The sequence below is a fragment of the Zonotrichia albicollis genome, chromosome 18, assembly GCF_047830755.1.
Source record: "Zonotrichia albicollis isolate bZonAlb1 chromosome 18, bZonAlb1.hap1, whole genome shotgun sequence".
NCBI lineage: Eukaryota > Metazoa > Chordata > Aves > Passeriformes > Passerellidae > Zonotrichia > Zonotrichia albicollis.
Window position 1 is genome coordinate 11,770,093 of NC_133836.1, and position 15,532 is coordinate 11,785,624.

Below are 15,532 nucleotides of genomic sequence, written 5' to 3' on the forward strand. Positions count from 1 at the left end.
AACTGCTTCAGAAAACATCACAGCTTAACAGCCTGATCTACTCAGTTTGAAAGATGCAACTTTTTAAAAGATTATAATTTCTATGGTTCTTGAATAACTTGTATGAAAAAAGCTCAGGAAAGCAGGCTGTTCTTTCATCCACTAATTTTCATAGGTAAAGAAAAAGCCCCATCATCTAGACTTGCAGCTGAAAGCTCACATAACCCTTAAGATAAATGAGATTGCTTGTAGAGAAGTGTCCAATAGCTCCCAAAAAGGAAAGGTCACCCACTACAGCTCAGTTCACAGGCAGCTCCTGTTCTGAGATGTTCCACTCACTACCCAGCACAAAATGGAACAGCCTAATGCAGATGAATGTGCTTCTCATTCTCAGCACTCTCCTGCACATTTCTCTCTGGGTACTTCAAAACACAGCACTGGAAGTAGGAAAATAAGACTTGCATCTGTACATGTATTAATAGACCAAATCAGCTGAGAACAACATAGAAGGAAGGGCTTAGCTGTAGGGAGCTCGAGTAGGAAAACCCCAAAGCTTTGTTTCCCTTGTGAAGAAGCAGAGGACAGCTGAAGGATCCCTGGGTCTGCCTGCCCTTTCCAGCAGCACACAGGGATTTAACCCCATGCTGCCAAAGGAGCAGCCCCAGGCCAGCACATCCACACCCCATCTCTGGATCCTATCCCATCCCATGGATCCCATCCCATGGATCCCATCCCATGCCATGGATCCCATCCCACCCCATGGATCCCATCCCATGGATCCCATGCCATGGATCCCATCCCACGGATCCCATCCCATCCCATGGATCCCATGCCATGGATCCCATCCCATCCCATGGATCCCATCCCATCCCATGGATCCCATCCCATCCCATGGATCCCATCCCACCCCATGGATCCCATCCCATGGATCCCATGCCATGCCATGGATCCCATCCCATCCCATGGATCCCATCCCACCCCATGGATCCCATGCCATCCCATGGATCCCATCCCATCCCATCCCATCCCATCCCATCCCATCCCATGGATCCCATCCCCTCCCACGGATCCCATCCCATCCCTGGTGCTGACCACAGGCTGCAGCCTGAACCCAGAGCGCTCCCACACTGCCATGGCCACAACAACATCTGAAGAAAAGCAGGATGAAAATGATGATGATTTCAGATTACTCCACAAGACTCAACTCATTCTCAACTTACTCCAGCCCTCCAGAAGCACCATCTTAAGTAGGGTAAGTACTAAGAGAATCTTTCTTATGCACTTATTAACCCAGAATACAAACTAGCAATTAACTTAGCAGGTATAGAAATACACAAATAAATTGCAAATCCTACAGCCTCAACTATACTGCTAACTGAGAGCAGTTTTCTATTACTCTACTACTTAACTACATTAGAGACTTATTAGTTCACAACACAGAGTGAGAGCTCTGATTTGCATTATTATTTAATGACAAAACTCTACTTCTTATGCTGATTACAATATTTGTTTGATTATGAGATATATCATTGCTTAAACTGATTTGCTGTACTTTATTTTAACTAAATTATGGCCCACTGACAAAAGCTCTTTTGAGCAGCCTAATTCTAGGAAGATGCAACTAGACTGGTATCAGTCTGTGCTCTCTCAAGAGCCATCAGCATCCTCATACACATCTCCATCTTCCAGAATATATTTTTCAAGTTTTGAAGATACAGTTTTACAGTGCAGTAAAATTAGATTTAAATTTGAATAAAATATCTGACAGCAATTTTTAATGTAGAAGTGAATAGAAATGAAAGGGCAGGAGTCCAGCACGCTGTGCATTTCTATCACTGCACTTCTGGAAACAATATTTGTTAATATTCTATTAGAATGTGCTTCTAAGTACAATAGAAATCAAGAAGCACTGTTAATCAATCCCTTGCTGTCAGAGATGTTCAATACAGTCACAGAATTCTATTTCCTGACTGGGTCATACACTTTATTCTTTCAGGACCGTGCAATTTTAGTTTTTTTTATTTAAATAGAAACAATACCATTCAAGTGACCAAGTTAAAAATAAAGTTAATAAACAAAATATTTCTTAGACTTCTTGAAAATAGCAAGAATTGGTTTTTTCGGTGTACATATCATAATTTATACTTTAATATATTGCATAGATATTTGTTTCTTTCATTACAGACAAAAAGGTCAAAACAAGGAAGGACAATCAAGAATATACAGCTGGATCTCCTCATTATTTGTCTAAACCAGATTTCTGAAGAGAATATTTTAATATTTGTTTTCAGGAAGATGCTGTTAAAGCCCTGAACATAATGTCCTAGTTCTTCTAATAAAAACTTTCCCCAGGGAGGCAAAGACTCCACTAACTCGTGAGCCACAATATTCTGCACAAGTGTGAGAACACCAGAAGGTAAGTGCAGCACATTCTGAAGGTGTTCAGAAGCTCAGGTTTAATATCAGTTAATAAATCTTTTAGTATTACCCTGTACTTGTACTGTCTTGGCAGGTTTTCAAACATTAGCTCTACAAACCCAGTTTAAAATCAAACCAGTTTCTGAAGATACAATATGCAAGAGCCACTTGTCCCCAGGCGAGGATGGGGCAGGTGCTGCACTCTGGAGACCCATTTAGCACTCTCACAACACAAGACACAGAAATGAAGCACACAGAGAAAAGCACAGATTTGCAATGCACGTCACTATTGATACTGAAAAGTTCCTCTCCAATCGAGCTGCATTACCAGAATTTTTTTTTTTTTAGCCTTCCCTTTCCCAACAACTGCCTAAATCCATACAAAATAGTACACGACACAGAAAGAGGGACATCATACCTTTCAACATCTCCCTGCTTTAGTGAGGAAGAAACAATTCAATGCAACAACCTACTCCAGCTTTCCTCTCCAACCTCTTCCCACTTGTTGCCAGGGTAACCAGTGTTTGCAGATGCCTATAGCGGGCGCCTGGGTTCATGACTTCATCACAGTTAATATCCTCTCGCAGCTCCTCAGCGCAGAACGCACACATGCATTCATCCACACACTATCAACACACTGATTACACAACCCTGCAACTGCTCCTGTACCCACACCGCTCGCTCCGCTATTCTGCTGCACAGAAAAAGCCAAAATAACGCCGGCAAAAATAATCCCTTGGCAATTGGAAGATGTGGGGAAAGTTTAAAAGCAGGGCTGGTGTAAGCACAGCAAGCAGCTGCTCTGCTCCCTCTGCACTGAACACTCACTGGTCTGACTGCATCGTGCTATCAGGTATGAGGCATTAATATTAGTGTTATAAAACATCTTGTATGGAGTTCAAAAAAATTCTTTAGTCATGCACTAAACCTTTAACATTACAACTGGAAGACAAGCCTAGAAAATGCGACTAGCACCTGGAAAAAACATCTTCCAGTTTCTAACAGAAGCAGTTTGAAGTATTCCAGTACAGAATATAGGCAACACAGAGTGCATGCACAAAGCAGCATTTCATCATGGGAAAGAAGAAGGAGCTGAGCTTTGAACTCCAGGACAAAATATTAACATCATTTCAAAAGAAAATACAAGGAGAAGTGAACAGACAACAATCTCAAGTGCTTAAATAAAGCACTTAAAAAGGAATACATATTTTTATATACATTTTTATATCTTTTATAAAGCACTTAAAAAGGAATACATATTTTTATATACATTTTTATATCTTTTATAACACATATTTTTATGTATTCCTTTTCAATGCACTTGCACCACTTGCCTTCATCCCTCTGTAAAACCCCTTCCCCAGCAGCTCTGTATCAAGACAAAAAACTGAAAATCAGTAGGATTGAGCTGGTTGGTACTACCTTGCCTTCCAACTGCTTCAAAAGAGTAAGGATTGAATTCTGTGTGCCTCCAGACCCCAGGAAACACTTCTCTTCCTAGTCCCAGTAACAACTGGTTTACTCTGCACTGGTGGCCGCCCACAGCACACAAACTGTTCCCAACCCATTTGCTGTACAAGGCAGGGAATATTTGATTTGTTTTCCACCCGATGGAAACACGTCTGATCCTTTGCTCCCTGACATAGTGGAGGAAGTATCTTACCACATTTCCAAGGAATAACACTAATGTGAAAACAATTCACTTTCTCTGTTCCATCTGCCTTGCTCTCCAGTGTGCTGGGAATTAATACAGCTTTTTTCCCCACACAGCAGTTGCAAAGGCCATGGAAAGCCTGAATTTGAAGGAGCTCAGAGTTTCCTTATGAGCTGTGCTACTAAGTCAGCAGAAAGACTGCTCTGGAACAGGGGTTGGCTCAGCTGAGCAGAGCTGGGATGCAGAAGCACAGAAACAACAGAGCCTTTAGCCATGAGGCAGCACAGCCCAGCAGCCAGCCAGGCCACCTCGCTCATCACAACATGTGCCAGGTACCCTTGGTAGCCCTGCTTGCCCCAAATTCATTCCAAATATCCTGCTATTGAATTTATTTCTAAGAAAGCACTGCCAAGTGCCTTTAGTGCATATAGCTGTAGAGAGAAAGTATTTGACTTGAAATGCCAAATGCAGGAAATTACATTCAAAGCTGACACACAAAGTCGTATGTTAAAAATTAAGCATTGGAGTAATTTTGGAGGCAAAAAGCTGCAGAACACAAGTTCTACTGGCCCTGAAAGAAAAGGAATTCAAGCAGTCTGGTGAACAGAAGTTTGCAGGGCAATAGCACAGCACAGTGCTATATTTATCACTGGGTCCTGAGCAGGGAGAGTGTACTGTACAGTCTAATGAGACAAACCCCAAAACTCTTCCTAATGCTGAGCTCAGCTGTCACAGACCATTAACAGACTAACATTTAAAATGGGTGGCTGCTTTGAAAGTGCTTCCTGGAAATAGTCCCTGGCCCATGCTAACTCCCAGATCCCTCTGACAGCCATGCTGGGCCAGTGTGACAGCAGAGACAGCAGAATTAATTCCTGTGTCCAAACCATTGCCTGCCCCCACCAGCTGCCCTAGAGGTGCAGAAACCTGGCATGCAGGTAGGTAAAGAAAAACCCTGAAGTTCAATGCTTTCTCTTTTTTTTTAAACAAAACTTCAATGTAAAAGAGCCTAAATCAAAAAGACAACAGTCTGATATTCAACTACATGAACATTCAAATGGCTTTATCAAAACACAGCTAATTGATATTTGTTTAATATCTGGCTCAGCAAGGACACATCATCTGGAGAGCATCACAGCAGCACCTGTGCACAGGAGCAGTCATTTGCAGTCTCCTGCTTCTGGAATTTCTCTGTGAGTTGCCTAACAAAAGCTGTAAGAGCTTCCCCTCAGCATCAGGATTTCACCCTCCCCTGCCCTGACAGCCAGCTAAGCACAAGGAAATTAGCAAAAGCAGCTGGCAGAAAATCTCTCAAGTGAATGTAATGACACCCCACAATTTTCTAAGTACTTTGTAAGCAACACAATACCTGTGCAGAGGACTTATAACTACATCTCTCTTCAGTCTGCCTTTGTGCAGCAATATATGTAAATTTTATGCTGCTGACAGCAATCTAAAACTAGTGAAACTGAACCATATTGCAACCATAAAGCATTGCTACCATGCTGCTTCACAAAAATCTCCAAAAATGTGTTTCAGTAGAGCAAGACATGCACAGGGCAATGGATCTCCAGGATTTTCAGGGAGATTTAAGAGTGCACAGGGCTAGAGATGCTCCTGGAGCACAAACCTGTCCTGAGTGCTAAATCCTGCCTTCAAACCATCACCTCACCTGTTTCTGCTGGTCCCTGCCCTCTTTGTTCTTACTGATCTAACAGGTACATAAAATTATGACAGTTTTAATGTCAAAAGATTTTCTGCACAACACTGGATTGAGTAAATAAAACTTCAGGAATCTGAAGTGTAGATATCAGAAACAGATATTAAGTGTGCTGAAAAATTCTTGTGCAATGAGTTTGTTTCGACAGGAGGTAAATCAGCACAATTTCCAAAGGGAAGAGGAAGAGCCATCACTGACTGGTACTGTCTGAGCACTGCAAAAAGGAATTAAGAAGTCATTCACAAACAGGAAACCCCTGCTGACATTCAGCAGTCGAGTTGTTTTCAGAGTGCACCCATTGTGAAAAATAAAAAGCTCCACAAGAAGCATGGATGAGACAAAGGGGAGTGAGAATGGCAGAGCCAGGGAGGCTGAAGCAGCAAGAGCTCAGCGAGTGCTGAGAGCTCACTGGGGCAGCCTGGCTGATCCCCACTCACAGCTGGGCAGGAGCTTCTGCCCCAGCATTTCAAGAGGTTTGAAAGCCCAGGAGAAATCCAGCCTTGGGAACTGAGGAAGAGAGCTGTCAAAAACCAGAACAAGTCAACAAATCAACACTCTCCTCAAGAAACTGAGGAGAAAGCAGTGAAAGAGATGCACATAAGTGCCACAAGAAAGCAGAGCAGAACACATGCATTGAAGAGAGAAGCTCCATGCCAGGTAACTGCAATCTGAAGGGAGCTCACATCAGGCCACAGGTCCTTGACATGCCTAACTTTTCTATTTCATCTTTTTTTGAGTCATTTGTTGAGAAAACTCTGTGCTCTACAGCACAATTTTGAATTCAACAGAAAAAACAAGGTTAAACACTGACTGCAATTAAGAGGGTTGAATGTTACTACTTCCAGTCATTTAAAAAGTACCTGAAAATTTGAATTGAATGCATAGTTAGAATAAGGTATGGACAGCAGGGCCAAATACTTCTGTGTAAGAAGAAAAGTTGTCAAAATATGGAACTACAGGCTCCTAAAAATCTGTGTTTGTCTTTGGAAATCCATGACAAGCAAACTCAGGAGCCACTGAGACCAGTATGAGGTTAAACTCAACTTCTGATGGCAAAGTACAATCTCCATTATTTCACCCAGGAACAGGAATTATTTCACCATTATTTCACCCAGGAACAGGAATTATTTCACCATTATTTCACCCAAGAACAGGAATCGTTTCACCATTATTTCACCCAGGAACAGGAATTATTCCGCCATTATTTCACCCAGGAACAGGAATTATTCCGCCATTATTTCACCCAGGAACAGGAATTATTCCGCCATTATTTCACCCAGGAACAGGAATTATTCCACCATTATTTCACCCAGGAACAGGAATTATTTCACCATTATTTCACCCAGGAACAGGAATTGTTTCACCATTATTTCACCCAGGAACAGGAATTGTTTCACCATTATTTCACCCAGGAACAGGAATTGTGGATGCCCACTGATGTTTGGTATCCAGAAACTGCAAGGAATCGAGTGGGCCCTTGTGCCATGCAATGTTTTAATAGGAGAGATGTTGCCAATGCAAAATGATGGTTTACATCCTCTGCAGGAAAACCTTCAGTCTCCTCAGTCTTCTGAGAACCTAAAGTCATAGATCAGTTGCTTCAGTTGCTAAAATAAATGAAATTGCAGGCTTCAGGAAAAAGATGCTCCTGACACCTCAAAGCTCTCCTGTGACTCCAGCACCCAGTTATCCTACAGGGTGAAATGTCACATTGCAACACTGCTGAGTGTTATTGAATTCTTAGGATTTCCCACTTCAAATCCCTCTTTACTTGGAACATTTGCCTTTCAAGGATTCTGCAGCTGCCTGCACACACACAAACAATTTAACTTCACTGCTCTGTGTGCAAGAATCTGCTCATCTTTCCACACAACTGTCCTCACTTGTATTTATTTCTTGTGCTTCTGAAACTCTCCAAGTTCTACAGGCTGAGTTATATTTACACCTCCACTTCCCCTGTTGTGCCCATTTCACAAACATCTGGAATTACAGCAGGATATTCCCATGGTTATGGAGTGCCACTTCCCTGCACAACACAAAGAATTGTCTTCCCCAGATTTGAATTTCTAACTTTGGACAGCTTTATCATGACCTTGCTTTCATATTGAACTGCTTAGGCCTTAAATGGACAAAAAATTAATAGTGGGGAGTCTTCTATTTGGATTTTATATTCCAACTTGGCAAACAGCTGGCTTTAAGCAAAACACAGAACTTTCAATAATTCCAGGTATAAAAACCTTCTCTTGGTATCAGAACTCAAATGTGAATGTCTTCCTGCTCATTCCTCATAAAAATCATTATTGCAATAAGGACAGCCAAGAAGAAAATGTCAGGATTTTTCAGCAATTTAGAGCCATGTAATAGTGGAACAGTGTGACAGGCTGGAGAGAATTTACCTTAATTGTCCTATTTTAGCTTCCCCAGAGAATGTTAGGCAGGCTCAGAGTCCCAAGCACATTTTTACCCAAACGTAGGAAGGTTTTGCTGAAATTGCCACCATCACCCCTCTGCTGCTGGACTCCATCTTGCTGTGCTCTGCACCATTAGTCACACACCACACAAAACCTCAGGAAAACATTTACAAAACAAAATTTACATCAGAAATGAGTGGCACAGCATCAACAATGCTTGGAAAAACAACTCCTTTTCCTGGGTGAAAGCAGAGAAAATGAGAGCAGCTAATACTCTCTGATGTGTAATACATGAATAAGTAGGTGCAGGTAGAGGTTATGAGACAAAAAAGTTGGAAACAGTTTACTCTAAAAATGGGAGGAGTTTTTACCCAAACAGAACTAAGGGAAGGCAGATGAAAAAGGGTTGTAACAGAATTATAACTAATTCTTTTTAGAGCAGGTGGATGCAAAGGTAGGAGAATTAAAAAGAAAAGAGGAAGAAAGGCCCCAGCAGTAATTGGTGTCTCTCTCAGCTAGAGAAATGACCTGTCAGGTAGGGCTAAGAGCCAGATACAACTCAGGCATTCAGCACTGAGCTTTGCAGAGAGATCCTCTTGATGTTCAGTTTCAGGGCTGTGATTCTGGCAGCTAACCCTTCCATCTCCCTCAACCAAAACGATGCATAGAAAACATCAAAGGAGAATGAACAATATCGAACTCCACAACCTTAACAAAGCCCAGAAAGTCAAAAGATTTCAATAAATGTTCCAATCACTGCAACGTGGCCTGGGGAGGTGCAGGGAGGAAGGCACATCAGAAATGCTCCTGAGTTCTGTTTGAAAGCCAGAAGAATGCCTGAGTTCTTACCAGCATTGTCATTCCTACACCAGGCTCCTTAGCAAGCCCATAACAGCTTCACAGAGGATTCAGTTTTTCCTCCCCTGTTGTCTAGGCACAAACTCAAATTCCTCCCTGCTGAGCAAGCCAGACAAGACATCTTATGACACCAGGCAACTCCATTCTTTTGCTTCCCAAGGAGAGTAACAAATGGAATTCACACACAGACTGAGCCATTCCTTCCTCATCACTCCCCTTTTCTCTCTTCCCTTCCCAAGACAATCTCTCCCTGGAACTGCAGAAAAGGAAAATTAGACAATATAACTGCTGATACAAGATGTTAAATTTCAGTTTTATTCTGTGCTCAGAGATTAGCAAATTGGGAAAAGCTATTTCTCCCTAACTTGCTCTTCACTGCTGATGAATTCAGACTGTGTGCATTCCAATAGCAAGGCTGATTACACAAGGAAAGAAATGACACACCAGGAGTATAAAGACAAAAACTTTACAAAGTCACAATTCCAAACTAAGAAACCATCCTGTCTCACAGATCTGGACACTATCTGCACTGATTCTTTATGCATCACTTTCCACAATACCTGTTCTCTATGTGGTTCATTCATAACTTTATCTGGGCTCCCCTTGTCTAAGGCATTTGGTGAGTAGTGCTGGGCCCAGCCTTGTAAACAGATGGAGTGAGCCCAGGCAGCAGCAGATGCTTTTTCAGACAGTGCTTCTGCTGAAGCTGCACCAAAGCCCAGCCCATGGCAGGTGCTGTGCCACCTCAACGTGCACAGTGCCCCACAAACACTGCCCACCACCCCTCTGGGCAAGTCTGAAACTGGCTCTGGTCTCACTTCACTGCCCAAAGTGGATCAGTACTGCCCAGCACTGACATTTTCTGTCTGCTAACAAGCCAGCCTGCCATGCCAGCACTAAAGCAAATGACAGCATTCTCATCTATTCTTCCCTCATCTAGAAAACTGTATAGGACCAATTACATAATACAGTCATCCACAAATCACACAATCATGCTATAGAATAAATAACATTTTTTGGCTTCTTCAATCCTTTCCTGTGCTCTAACCTGGCACATAACCACACCAGCGCTATAAATAACATATTCCAACATTCTGGTCCTGTCAGATGCTTCTTTTCTGCAATGTGAAACATAATAGTGATGATAAGCTAACTTTCCATGCAGAATCTTGTTCATCAGTGTTATGGATCTCCACACTCACATATGCTGGGCAGTGAGAGCTGCACAGCTAATTATGTTCATCAAGAACTTCTAAGACAGATTTAGGCTGCTCACCAGTTTATTTTAATTGTAATCACTTAAAAAAAACCTTAAATCTTTTTAAATATTAGAAGAAACGGAGCCTCAACTCATTGAGGAAAACAAAATAATTTTCATTTGAATGCTGCTAGAGGCTTCAATTCTCTAAAAGAGATGACTATTTTCAGGCTGTTATTTCATGATTTCACATACTAATTACATAGAGTGGGCACTCTTTTAATCTATCCCATAAATTAATGTATTGATTATACAGATCCACTCCAGGACCAAGACACAAACCTGTCTTGGTTTTTGAGCATGGTGTAGTGTGGAGAGCCTGGTTCAAGTATGCCTTAAAGAAATATAGAAGCCTGCTGTAAAAGCAGCCTTTCCCAGGCTTGATCCTGTAAATAATTAAGGTTCTCAGCCACCTTCTATATAAACAACAAGATTCTCAAACCGTTCTGTCCTTGGCTGCTACTGGGAGCAGACAGTCAGTCTGAGAACAGATATGAAGGTTTTAGAACCTTTCATATCATGGTGAGAACACTGATCTTGGTTTCAGTAAACAAACTTCAGGTATTGTAAACAAAAGGAGGAGCTGAAGTTTTCTCTACAGCCTATCGGGAGCTCAGATTTTGCAATATGCATGAACTTAATTAACACTGTTATAAAAAGTGCTGGATTGATGAATAAACCGGGGTCAGATGCGAAAAACAACAAAGGTGGTCTCTCCCTCACTTTGACAGTGTAGCAATGAGGAAAGGGGACAGCAGCAGAGCTCAGGCACCAGCTCAGCGTGTGCAGTGTGATCAGAGGGCCCAGCAGGAGCTCCCTGTCGGATCTCAAGATCTCAGTCCTGAGGTGCTGAGCCTCCGAGACCCTGGGGGGGGCTCGGGACTCCTGGAATGTTCCAGAAGTGTCTGGTAGCTGGACTTTAACCCTACACAGGAGACGACAAGGATGAGGGCTTCACCGGGTGAATGGTGAAGGGATTAGTTAATTAGAGATAGAGAAACAGGGTTTAAGATTTATGTACAGGGGGGTTTGGAGGAGTAAGATGGAGGAATTGGGGTGTGTCCTGTCCTCCTTCTGTTCCTCTTCTCCTCCATCTTCTTTGGCCACGGTGGCACCTTTGGATTGGTTAGTACTGAGAGTACACCGAGTTATAAGAATAGATGGTATTGGGGAAAAATGATAAATATTGTATACGTCACAATGGGTATAAAGATAGGTGCCTGCCCCGGAGGGCAGCACAGTGTGCTCATGGCTGACTGCTGAGCGGATCTTTGTTCGGCTGAAAGAACATCTTTTAGATAAACAATTAATAAACATAAAACCAGAAAGAAGAACTGAAGCCTCTTCTCGTCCTTCGACACGCGGGCTGCCCCAAGGCCACCCCGGGCCTTCCAGGCCCCTCAAACAGCCGAGATAAACTGGACACTCCCTGGCTCAGACTTACCGGGAGCAGCAGCAGCATCCCCCATGCTGGGGGCAGCCTCCAGGCCCGGGCCCCGCGGCGGCTCCGGCGGCACCGAGCACGCCGAGGACGAGGAGGATGAAGAGGAAGAGGCTGGCTTGGGTTTGGAGGGCAGCTCGCTCAGTCTCAGGAGGTTCTCAGGAGTCACAGTGTCTGCGTTCCCTGGGGGGGGATGCAGTGTGGCCGGGGCTGCGGGGAAGAAGCTGTCCCGGGTGTCCTTCGGGTGCTTCGGGGTTGTGGGCGCCTCTCCCGGGGCCTGCACGGAAAAGGGGCAGCAGTGAGAAAAACCCTGCAGGGCACTGACTGTGCCACCTGCACACAGCACCTGTCATGGACAGAAAACACTCTTTAAAGTGAACATATGTCATGGTTTGAGCCTGGCACAGAGCCAGTGCCCCCCATGAAAATGCTCTCACCCTGGTGTCTGCTGTGAGATGTGACCAGGAATAAGCAAAACAGGCTTTAGCTTAAACATAAAGAACACTTTATTACCTAAACTACAGGGAAATAGGGAAAAACTATAAGGAAAAGAAAAAAAAAATTGAAAACCTTACAAAAACCACTTTCCTCCTCCCCACTACCTGACTTTCCCAATCCGATACATTCTCCCAAATCACCAACTGCCCAGCCTTGGCCCCACACTTTAGTATACTCAAACTGCAGTTCATGAAGAGGAGAGGAGTCCTTCTTGTTCCATAGGCTTCCCCTGGGAACACACTGAAACCTCGTGTGCTTCCCTGTCACTTCGGCAAAAAGTCCTTTTGCCGCTTGTGACACCTTCCTTCCATGCCCAGTGCTCTCACCACTGTGCATGGATCAGAGCTGCTTTTAGGGTTGTCTTTCATAATAGAACAATGACTCAATCACTATTCCAAAGAAGTCTTTTCTCCTTTATGGATTATTTTTCTGTTCTTTATGGTCTGTTTATCAAACTAGCACTTGAACACTTATTCACATTTACAAAGTTTAATTTAACACATCCCTCACAACATAGCATGCTTCCCTGAACTCTGTAATTAAGCATGAGTTACAATCTCCTGTAAACAGAAACATATTTCTTTCATTTAAAAATACATTGACAAGTGCTTGACCTGAAAAAACAGATCTGCACTGCTTTAAGAGACTTTGCAAATTATCACAAGAAATAATTCTTAGTGAATGATGTGAGAAGAAATGGAGAAAATAGAAAAAGTATTAGCTTGTGAAATAAGAGATGAGCATAACTCCAAAGCACGAATTCCTGACAAGTGCAGAACTGACAGCACTGAGGTGCAGCTGAAGCAGGCTCAGGGAGATCTCAGCAAGAGAGGCACCAGCAGCAGTGCTCCTCTCCAAAGCTAAAAATTGAATGCAGTGTCATTTATTATACAGACAGAAGGTAGAAATGGGACATAAATTCACCAAAGAAGGGAATAAAAGTACCCATAAAATGGATATCTTCTCTGTAACTTTTATCAGTAATCAAATAAAGCATTCTTGCTTGTGAGGCCACAGAAAGCATTTATTTTACACTCTCTACAGTCTTCATTTAATGGAGATTTATTGGACCATAAAAGATGCAGTCAGATAGAATTCTCAAATGTTTAATTGTTTGCTTCATACCTCTAACAAGAAAAAATCCCTCATTTTTAACCATGGTGATAAGAGTAAGAATGTCTGAAACAGAAACAGGATTCAGCTGTCAAATGTAAAATCAAATTGGACTCTAATGTCCTAGATGACCAAAGATTTATTACAAAGCCAGAAAAGTCAGTAGAATTTCACTGAGAGAACAGAGGAGCTTTCAGGTGGAGAAAATGCATACTTAAAATTCAAAGGTAGAGAGCACACAAGTACATTTTAAAAAAAGTAATTGGCAGAATGTATTTTTGAAGTTCCTGAACTTGATTAATCAATCTCTAAAAAGCATACAATTAAAACCTGCCAGATTCTAGGTGTACACAAAAAAAAAAAGAAAGAACATAAAGCAGCTATATTCACAACAATTACCACACTGGGTCAAAAAAAGGTCTGTTGTGCCTCTGAAAACAGCAAGTTTCTGGTGCTGAAAGCATCAGTGCCAAAACTAAAGGTCTCAACACACAAATGGGATCACAGAAACCTGGAAATGGAACTGCAGGAGCAAGCCTTAAGCTAGGAGTGAGATCACTTGAGGAAATGTTTTCAGCTGTGATTTAAAGGGAAAGCCCTTCACACCCATGCACTTCATTAACTTGCATAATGGGTGATGTAGAAGCTGACATTTCTGGGCTTGTATTGTATCCAGATTTTTTTCTGGAGAAACACAGCAAGGTACTACTTAGGTACATAGATGTTAAAAATGGATCTGCACCTCAGATCTCTGCAGAAATGCACAGCTATTTGCAGAGCCAGAAAAAGGACATGTGGAAAGTAACTCAGCAGGATTTGGATGGCATTCAGATGAAAACTGATTGGAGAGAGTGGAGCCTATGGAATAATTGCTGCTGGAAGGGACCTCTGGAGGTCTCCAACTTCCCAGTTCCACCAGCTCACTGGGGCCAGGCCAGCCCAGCCCAATATTGCCAAGGAAGGAGATTCCAGAGCCTCTCCAGGCCCCTTCTAGTGTTTTACCACCTTCCCAGTGAACATTTGTTTCCAATCATTTCATCCAAATTTCTCTTGCTGCAAGTTTAACTGCTGCCTCTTGGCTGGTTCCTTCCTTTCTGCTGAAAATCACAATTCCATAACCTTATCCTCCATTATTCTTCTCCTCACCAGGATGAAGCATCCCAGCTCTTCTTCCAGAGAATACAAGGTTCTTCAGGATCATTTTATTTACAAAAAAATAATAAAGCTTAAAAAAACATTTCATTTACAAAAAAATAATAAAAATACAAAAATAAGAAAGAAACATGATGTTTCTGATTCAGGAAAACCATGACTGAAAATTCCAATGTGTAGTCAAAAAGTGCAGCCTTAAACAAAAGAAAGCAACACCAGCATTATTGTGTTTATACTTTACAGGGAATTTTCCAGATGTGAACTGGTGAAGAGTTGTCTCAGGCTGCTGTAAACAGACAGGTTCTTTTCAATCCAGTGAAACAAAGACTTTGGGAGGAAAAACAAAAAAATCTTACACTGATTTTGGTTTTTTTTTTTTCAAAAAAGGGGGTGGGAGCGGAAGAAAAAGGAGAAAGCTCTCTTTAAAATCAGAGCCAAGCACTAAAAACCCCATTGTTGGTTACTGTGCACTGTGCAACTCCCAGAGCCTTAAGAAAAGGGATTGAAACCTGCTCTGTGTGTTTGTACTGCACCCAGGAGCTGCAGCCCATCCAAAGCTGGAGGCACAAAGCCCAGATGAGCATCACAATGAAGATTCTTTATAAGAATCACAATAAAGGCTCTTGATCAGATTTTGGGGTTCTGCAGGGGCAGGAATGCCACACCTCTGATCAGCAGGTGATGCTGCCCACAACAGGCAGCTCAGGGAATGTCACCAACCCCACTGGCCAGCACTCATGGGGCCACATTTCATCATCCTGCAGATCTCCAGGAAAACAGGACCTGAGAACACCCAGCTGAGAAATAACCCAGAGGAACTCACCACAGCAGCCCTGCATTTACCAGAAGCCTTTTGTTCATCCATCTGTGCTGCTAAAGCACCAGCAAGGCACAATAAAGATTGTTTTCCACAGACAGACAGTAGGAAATGGAGAGGCAGTGACATAAAGCCTTACCAGTGTTTTATGTGGTTTCTCATCAGAAGATTATGTTTTAGATTTTGCTGTGCTGTGGTGCTAAGCCAAATCTC

The 15,532-nt window shown here is 42.5% G+C and overlaps 1 protein-coding gene across 7 annotated transcripts in view; it reads right to left on the reverse strand.

Moving 5' to 3' along the window:
• CABIN1 (calcineurin binding protein 1) overlaps positions 1-15,532 on the reverse strand; it is a 129,913-nt gene that overhangs the window by 4,795 nt on the left and 109,586 nt on the right. For all 7 annotated transcript variants that reach the window (XM_074554602.1, XM_074554600.1, XM_074554598.1 and 4 more), the window contains exon 35: positions 11,743-12,016. In XM_074554602.1, the coding sequence (XP_074410703.1) occupies positions 11,743-12,016 (274 nt within the window). The remainder of the gene's footprint in view (positions 1-11,742; positions 12,017-15,532) is intronic.